Source organism: Dermacentor variabilis, chromosome 4 (genome assembly GCF_050947875.1).
Source record: "Dermacentor variabilis isolate Ectoservices chromosome 4, ASM5094787v1, whole genome shotgun sequence".
Taxonomy (NCBI): domain Eukaryota; kingdom Metazoa; phylum Arthropoda; class Arachnida; order Ixodida; family Ixodidae; genus Dermacentor; species Dermacentor variabilis.
The window spans coordinates 93,672,953-93,681,951 of NC_134571.1; the positions used below are offsets into that span (position 1 = coordinate 93,672,953).

Consider the following 8,999-nt stretch of genomic DNA (forward strand, 5'->3'; position numbering starts at 1 on the left):
GCGGAGAAATAAATAAATAAATAAATTTGCTCCTCAATGTTTAGTAGAATCTGCCATCACAAATTGAAACCATGTCCCCATTGCCAGCAACACACATGCGCCATACATGCACACTCAAGTTGCACTCACTGAACAGAATCACAAAACACAAATTATGGACGCATTCATTTATTAGTACATAAATAATCTCTAGAGGAAAAAAAAAACATTTTTATTTTGATATACCTTTGTTCTGACTAGGCTAAACCATAGCAGGCCTTTAACAGTGGCTGCACCATTAGTGGATCAAAATCCAATTGCTTGGTGCATTGTAAGCCAACAATATGGGGCAATGTAGCAGCAAGGAGATGCAGTCACCTGCAAAATAAAAAAAAATAACGATAATAACAGCAAAAGAGAACATGTATAAGGAAAAGAAACAACACTTTGCACGAGTTCTTTGCTATGCTCTTATTCAGTGCTCAGTATAATTTGGATGTAACAAGCAATCCACCAGGAACAAAATAAAATGCTACTGTTGCCTTCAACAACTTCTAATGAGCATCTAAAGTACAGCAATTTCTGTGAAATTATTTAATAGCAAACAACAGTAATTTAATCTATCGTTGTGGGTTCATCTAGCACAGCTGCTGCAATGTAATGCGATCCTACTGAAAGATGATGAACTTGGAAAAAAAGAAAGAAAACTTATATTTCACCTCTGCTAAAGTGCACACAAACAGCATCAATACTTCGGATGCTTTATGATCAATATGAATTGATCACTGGTGCAGTAAATGCACATTGGGCCACCTGGTGAATGCATGGGTTCTGAGGTGTGAAATGCAGCAGACAAGGACATATATATAAATTGAGACAAAATAAGCTCTTTGCACTTGAGTCACTAACCTGCAGATGAGTCTCAATGCAGGCTTAATGAACCAATACCCTGGCTTGACAAACGCACAAGTACCTTCTATGTTTGATGAGATGTTTATCCAGTCTTGCAGATACTGCACCATGTCTCGTTTGCTCAAGCCCATTGGGTTGAAACCTCGAAGGAAGCATGCCTAAACAAAAAGGCAAATGCTAACATCAATCATAGCACTATTCCTTTGCAGAAGTAGTATGGCAGAATAAAAGACAACAGAGTACTGATCATATCTACGAAATAGTGAACATTAAAACTCGTAAGAATCCCACAGACAAAACACCGTAAGGAGGGAATAGCATGCATTAGCTTTAAGTTTGCTGTGGGCAAAAACATATTGTGGGATACTTAATGAGCACATTAACCATTGTTTACCTTTAGAAGCAGCACACAAGCAGCAGCAAACTTGGAACCACCAAAACTGACAATCAACACAGTTTTTAGACCATAGTAACTTTTTCAGCAGCTTTATTGTTGACAATATTGCCTGTTTAAGGCAACATTGGATAATCTAATTGATACATTAAATTAAAATATTATTAAAATATTAAAGATTTAATAAAAAATATTAATTAAAACTGACATACAAATCTATAAATACTGAATAAACTTCGTCAAAGCAGGTACCCCTAAAGTACACTTTCAGAATGAGAACACTTTAGGGGTGTGGTCGGACACCAACAAAAGAAACTTTTTTGCAAACAAAAGTTACTGTTCGTAAAGCTTGACAAAACATTTGTAAAATTGTAGAACGAGACTGAATTTGTCAACTTTATAAACTTGATAAAAAAATTCAGTAGAGTTAGCAGTTACGCACGCTACGTACCCATCGCAACTCTGACAGATCCATTTCACCAAGCCCTTCTCGTGCCATAGCCAGATCCATCTCCCGGACAAATCCGCCATGTTTCCAGAGACGGCGCTTCCGGCCAAGAAAAAATGCACTTTTTCCATGAATCCTGCAAAGTGCAACCTGCAACAAGGGGCTACTTAATAGCTACTATTCATAATCATACACCTTGCCTGCTGTCTTACCAAGTGGTTTCTGCCCAGACTTGACAAGGAAAGAGGCTTCGAAGAAAAGTACTGCTTGATATCAAGGATTTCGGCCACTGTCGGGTGTGTGCCACTTCCTAGCTGTGTGAAGGTACAAATGAGCTTCAGGAAATTACTTGAATAAAAAAAAGATCGCACTGGTGCTTACACTGCCACTGCTCACAATTACTAACTTGAATATGTGATTATTTTGTGCAAAAATGACACCAAGATGCTTAAAATCTTACGGTTTTCATCCCGTGAAGTGACAAACTAATCTGGTTGTGTAAAAATAAAGGTCACTGCACAATATATCAGGTGTTTCTTTTTATGCAGAACACTTTTTTTTTAGAAATCATATATAACCACTTCCGTTACTGCAGACAAGCTCAGTGGCTACACAGATATAAGCAGCAAGGAAAATTTCAGCAGTTATTTTGCAAATTAACTAAGATATGCTAATTACCCAATTAATTACTAGCTTTAGAGCACATGTTTAAATTTTCGAAATTGAAGCTGAGGAGTAGTGAAGTTATGTCTGCTTAGCATAGATCCTAAGACAAGCACCACTTTCAAGACACATGACCCTAAACTGTGCTACATAATAAATTTTGGCATTCCATTTACCAGCTTCCAAAATTCATGCCTCTAACAGTTTAGGACAATATTAACTAGAACACCAAGATATATTTCTTTAGCAGATTTTGGGGACGGATGTCCTGAAAGCTGCACCAGTCTTGGAATTTCTAATAAGACGTTACATTATATACTCCTTAGGTTCAATTTGGCAACTAAAACATGCACGCTAAAGTTAATTATTAAATGTTAATGAGCATATTTTGGTTAAATAGTGGTATTACTGGAGGAAATTTATTTGCTGCCAATACCTGCCTAGCCCACATAGCTTATCGGAAAATACAATAGGGGTCTAGATATGAAAGTCATTAGTTTTCTTTTTTCATGTTTTTTTGCATAGAAAGATACACCTGGTGTGATGAAACATGCAACTGTCATAGACCAAAAGCAAACAATAGTTGTTGGGGGACACAGGTATCAAGAGTGAAAGAGGTTAAAGTAATATGAAAAACAACAGCTAACGAGCACGTGCACAATGCCATATCATTAAGAATGGAGATAGATATTACCTTGTGAAATACGCTGAGAAGTTGTTTCCCTTCCTCTCCCTTGGGAACATTGGCTTGCAGGTGACGGAAGACGTAGCGGTAATTGTGCACCTGCACTTTACAGGCACAGTCAGTCAGAAAGCAACACAGCGAAATACTAACATCATACAGCAGTTATACTAGGAGAATGCCAGCAAACTTGAGACTAGAAACAAATCAAAAGGCAGACATAGACAAAGAGACAGGAAGGTGGCGTACCAAACACCTTCCTGTCTCTTTGTCTGTGTCTGCATCTTGATTTTTTTCTACTCTCAAGTTTGCTGGCATTCTCCTACTATAACCATGTACCAACTAGTCCAACAAGCCACTTTTATGAAATCATACAGAAGCAAGACAACCACACAAAAATATGGCGCATGATTAGTCAGGAGTAGGACACTAGGCAGTGTTTTCCTGTCAGCTCAGATGTTCTTTGCTACCTTTTTCCTGCAAGCTCAGCATTTCTGGGCAAGTGTTCAAAGCAGCAAAAGGAGATACTGCATGAACGACGTTAAATGATTGCACATAATTCTATCATTGCTAGTAATGCTGTAAGAATTTTGTAGAATGTCATATTACCTACACTACTTATTACACTTAATGAAAGTGAAGATACGACTACTGAACTGCTAGTAAATAGTGTGTGCCATTACCAATGCACCAAGTTTCCAAGCAGCACAACTTTCAGCCGGGAGCAACTGTGTGCTGTCTCCGAGCCACAGTGAACCGTGAATCACTTCCTGTCGCTCTCCCAGGACTCTAAGGTGCCATTCAAGAATGGAGGAGAATTTTCGATACTACCTATTGCAATTTTGGTTTCACACTCGTTTCTGGCACGTATGTCATATTCTAGCAAATTTTTCCTGGAAAAATGTGTGTATTAGAATCAAGTAAGCATGGTACTAACTTGTCCAGTTAGCAATTCTACTGAAGGTATACAGGAGTGCACATTCTATCATCTTTCTCATCCGTTTCTTTTTTCACTTTCATTTTTGCTTTGAAAAATGACAGGGTTATGACTTGCAACTACTGTAATTTTCACTAGTTTGAGAAAAAGGCAACCTTCGTAAACACTAGGCTTGTTTTATCCTCTATACATTATGCACTGACTTCTCTGAAGTGTCCTGTACTATGCTAGGCTTTCTCATTCTACGCAGCTTCACTGACACTATATATATGGTGGGCATGAGAACCAATAGTATTGTACAACAACAGTATTGTACAACATACACACAATGAGAAACGGACTCTTACCTTTTTCTTCTGCTGTGCAACAGCGAAGTCAATACGCTGTTCTAGGCTCCAGAACTGCCAGGTGAGCAGGTGTCCTGGAAAAAGGTAGCTGCAGGCAGCAGTGAACAACTGCGTCACTAAAGTGTCACATAGTAGTCTGATGTGCAGTGCATTCCACCAGAAATGGCGCCTGCCAAAACACAACATTAAGGATCAAAACTAAAAAAAAAAAAAGGAAAGAAAGAAAAAAAAAAGATACAGACTGCCAGAATTATATAATAATGAAGGACAGGCAGACAACATAAATATTTCTATGCTTAGAACAATGGAACGTTAAACCTCTCCCTGCTTTACATTTTAAGTTTACCCAAGGACTGCTAATTTATGGGGTTTTAACTTCCAGAAGCTGAACAATGGGCTGTGAAGAATGCTTCACAGAAGTGCGTGAGACAATGTTTGAACATCTGGTGTTGTTTAATGCGTGCCTCAGCCTAAGTGCATGAGCATTTTTGTATTCCACCCTCGTTCATAATGCAGCCCAAAAGCTGGGAATTGTGCCTATGAGCTTGTGGCCAGCATCGTAGTGCCAGTTCCACTAAGCTATGTGGCAGGTGGTCATGTGTATCCAGATACGAGAGTTGTGCAGCAAATTCTGCTTTGCCACAGACTTTCACGGAGCAGTACAATTTAGCCATGTGTTTAGTCCATGCTGCAGATATAGATGCACACCACCAATTTCACGCAACAAGTTTCTGACATCTTTGAAATATTTAAAGGGTCTGAACACCCACATAAAAGCTAGTGGAGTGTCAAAGCTACTTTCAAAAACAAAGCACATGCCCCAAAATGCAATCACTTCGCTTGTCAGATCCCAATGCACAATCCGGCATATCAGATCCCAAACACAATGCGGCATGCGCACCAGACACAAAGTGTTTTGGTCCTCAACAATGCAGACAAGCATCACTTCCTAACTGTTCAAGGGACACCAACTGTTCAAGGTTCATCAGGTGTTCAAGGGACACTAGCCAGAAAGAGATGTTTTTGAGCTATATTAGATTACCCTTCCACACTACGAAAAAAGCCACTCTTGCTATAAGAGGAGGCAGGGTAAGCTAGAAAAGATGCAAGATATGAAAAACCAGTGGTGCCGCCGTGTTGAAGTTTCTGCACCAGCTTGCTATGGTGTCATGAATTTTAATGGCATCAGCTTAGGCCTACTTAACATTTAACTAGTAAATATGGGCCATATTGTACTCTACAAGAGCCAAAAACTGAACTTGGCAAATTTTAAGAGCTACTACTGAGCTCAAAAAACACCTAGAAAATCGCACGAAATACCAGGACCAATGCCTTTAAATAAATTACTGTGACATTAGCATAAAGACAGTAAGTATAATGACATTTATTATAATAGCTTAGCAAAGCTTATGCTATCATGTGAAATCATAATTTGCTGCTGCTTCATACTTCACTAAGTGTAAACCATAAGAGAATAGCCTTCATGCATTCAAAAAAAAAAAAAAAAAAGGTAAAACAAGTGAATCATGTTTTATTCATTTTTTTTTTCTTTTTGGTTATTGCAATACCATGACCTGAATATTACACTATTTGGAGCATTCAAGGAAGCCGTCAGAATGCCTTTGCTACCTCTAGCCACAACAATCACCATGGTCTTAACAATGACTGCTGAGAGAGCCTGTAGCATCAATGCATTGAATTATTGGCACCTCAAGCAGAGACATAACTAATCCACAATTAAAAATTACAAGTTTATATAAATTTATTTCACAATTCCATATGAAAAAAGAAATAGAAGGAAAGGTATTATGGATTATTGGCGAAAAACAGCAACACAAGATATAGAACGATGTTCAGAAATCCCCCAAATGTGAAACTGAGTGAAGCATAACTGTGAGTCGGCCTAGTTGAAACAGATTCATTTTTAAAAAAACTTTTTGTGCACAAACAAACAGGGACAAAGAAGAGGAGCAACAAAAGGACAAGTGCTTACACCTTAAAGGTGAACTCTTAAGCGCTCGTCCTTGCGTTGCTCTTCTTTTCCCTGTTTGCGCACAAAAAGTTTCTGAAAGAATTGAGTTAGTTCCATGCATCACTGTTTAATAGTAAATGCTTCTACATGCAGCTGGCTTCCCTTAATTTGCTTACTATAGTTGTAATGTGCAATATTTATTCTAATTATCTTAATTCTTAATTAATTTTAAAATTAGATATAATTAATAGAATTAAAAGTTAATTAAATCGTTGCAGAAGCAGGGGTGCTTCAAGTAACACTCATATGTTGCCAAATTAAAAGAAAACGTAAATTAACTGGTGTTCAATCTACGGAGCTTGACTGTACCTACCTACCTGTTGAAAGCACTGGCTACAAGCTGATACACAAAGGCACATGTGGAAGGAGTTCATGTAAATGTATTGGAAAGATAAACCAATAGCATTGCTAGGCTGCAAGAAATGAAAAGATGCCACTTTCACGGTTATATATGTATATTGGTTGCTTACATAAGAGGGAACATGATGAAGTTAGTTCCAGGCAGCGATATTATTGTCAATATAGGCGCCATCTTGAGTATGTCACGGGGTATCTGTAAATTCACACAAAGAATTTTGTTTTGCACTAGATGTGAGACGACCATCAAGTTAATGCTTTTCCAACTACTGAAAACAAATTTGCGCAAAAGGCGACAAGCTTTTATTTTTGTATTGGTGCAACTCTTTAATTGCACCAATATTTGTTAACCATTCATATGAGACGATCAATGAACTGAAGAAAAATAAGAGTTCACCTTTAAGGTGTTTACTTTTAAACTTCAAATTAATGTAGAACAGCTTCACAATCAATGCTGAACAAATGTTTGTCATAGATGCATACAAAATGCTAGTGCAATGTATATGTGGAAAAGAATTTCATGTATCTCACAATACTCATTATAAATGCGCTATAAAAGGGCCAATAATGTTGCTACCGTGCCTTCATGCTAGATGGGAACCTGCAGTGATGCATTACAAAACATAGTTCTTTTGCACTGCAGACCAGGGGGCGTATTCTGTAAGAGTCCACCTAGTGGACTGTCCATTTTGGCCGCTACTGATTGGATGCAGCTGTACGAGAGAGGAGGAGACGAGTGGTCCTAGCCAATCGGCAGCGGCCGAAATGGACAGTCCACTAGATGGACTCTTTGCAGAATACGCCCCCAGCCGATTACTAAATAGTCCACTTGGCCAGCTATTACGAACTCCTGACAAATAATAGTTTAAAAAAGAAATTTTATGCACCTATATCATATGGCAAAGTAAAAGGTGGCAACGAGCACTGAAGGAACATATAGCTAGGCGTTTTAATGCCTTATGAAGCTTTAACTTGGTGTCTCATTGCCAACTCTTAAATGTTTACATGAGGATATCTGTGACTCAATAAAAACAAGCTATATTTATGTCATTTCAAGGTACTACTTCTCTACATTTCTATCAGTGAAGTTTGGGACCGTACAAACCCTGTAATAGAGTTCGAGCTCTCTCCTGGAAAGTTCTCTCACAGACTTCCCACTCCTTAAGTCCTGAGATATCTTCATGTAGGTTCGAACATCTTGGTACAAGTCCTTCGTACCTGAGCAGCATTGTTTGATGTTGTGGGAATAGAGACAGAGAGATATTGCATCAGATTCTGAAACTTTTTTTTTTTTCCCACGGCGACACAATGTCACCATAGGTGGGAGATACCAAACTGAACACAATGCACAATGACTATTTATTTTTAAAATTAATTTTTAAACATTTTTTTCTTTTGTTACGTTTCGCATTTTCGAAGCAAGGAGGAAGGCAATTAGATATGCCTTGCAGAACACGATTGGTGATGCATTGACATACGACACGCTGCGCAAAAACATCTGCGCGCAGACACGCGATCGCAAGCTGTGTGTCCTACAGACTCTAATTGCACTAAGCACTGCTCGGATTACACTTTGAAGTGGCGCGCACTGAGGGAAAGTCTGCAGGCGCTGCTGACTGCAGCACTTAAAGGGAAACAGGTATAACCATCTTGTCGAGTACGAGCAGCGGACATGACACGGAAACTTACCGACAACGAACACTTGGTGCAGCCGGTACGCGACGGGGAATTTCTGCAAGATTTTGTCGTAGCCTTCAAGAAAAAACTTGAACTTCGAAAACACATACAGTCCTGTTTTGGCTAATGGTTTGACGATACTGCTCGGAGAATCTTTTGGTGGTGATGTGCTGGCGCTCAAAACAGACGCTGTAATCCTGGAGTGAAATAAAGTAAGACACACGTGTGCGTATGTTATTATTATTATTATTATTAACTAGAACATTTAATGAAACAGCCGAGTCGCTCAGCCGCTGCAGCAACTACATAACAACGCAACACAACTATTAAACAGTCATGTAGGTGTACAACTTGGCAGTGAAAGCCGGGGTGCAGGAAAAGTAGCGGCGATATCTTACCTGAACTGCGGAGGGGTGCTTTTAATACGTCCGAAACCATAGCGCGCATTCCGAAACAGCCAGCACGGTGCCGCCATAACACAGAGCGAACTACAATGTGGAACATAACGGGCAATTTTTATTGTAAATGTTTATGATAAACTAAATCATTCTTTAAATTTAAGCGTATTAAA

The 8,999-nt window shown here is 38.8% G+C and overlaps 1 protein-coding gene across 3 annotated transcripts; it reads right to left on the reverse strand.

Moving 5' to 3' along the window:
* Window positions 1–152: 152 nt before the first annotated feature.
* On the reverse strand, window positions 153–8,933 carry LOC142579519 (LETM1 domain-containing protein 1). 3 transcript variants are annotated; one of them, XM_075689823.1, is made up of 10 exons: window positions 8,827–8,933; window positions 8,441–8,625; window positions 7,857–7,969; window positions 6,865–6,947; window positions 4,363–4,450; window positions 3,091–3,180; window positions 1,946–2,047; window positions 1,737–1,883; window positions 953–1,049; window positions 153–357 (listed from the first exon to the last, which is right to left on the reverse strand). In XM_075689823.1, exons 1-10 carry the CDS (start codon window positions 8,901–8,903, stop codon window positions 278–280), a joined length of 1,062 nt encoding a protein of 353 aa, XP_075545938.1. In that variant the 5' UTR covers window positions 8,904–8,933; the 3' UTR covers window positions 153–277. The 3 variants fall into 3 exon arrangements, with proteins under 3 accessions (XP_075545938.1, XP_075545937.1, XP_075545939.1); XM_075689822.1 differs by having other exon boundaries at window positions 4,363–4,531; XM_075689824.1 differs by lacking the exons at window positions 7,857–7,969; window positions 8,827–8,933 and having other exon boundaries at window positions 4,363–4,531; window positions 8,441–8,580.
* Window positions 8,934–8,999: the final 66 nt, after the last annotated feature.

Excerpts from the sequence above, each read along its gene's own strand:
- LOC142579519 (XM_075689822.1), bottom strand. The coding sequence starts at position 8,903 with ATGGCGGCACCGTGCTGGCTGTTTCGGAATGCGCGCTATGGTTTCGGA. Across the intron at positions 4,532-6,864 it reads TTCATCATGTTCCCTCTTAT|GCGCCATTTCTGGTGGAATG; the intron begins GTAAGCAACCAA and ends GTGTTTTGGCAG. Across the intron at positions 2,048-3,090 it reads TTCTCAGCGTATTTCACAAG|CTAGGAAGTGGCACACACCC; the intron begins GTAATATCTATC and ends ACCTTCACACAG.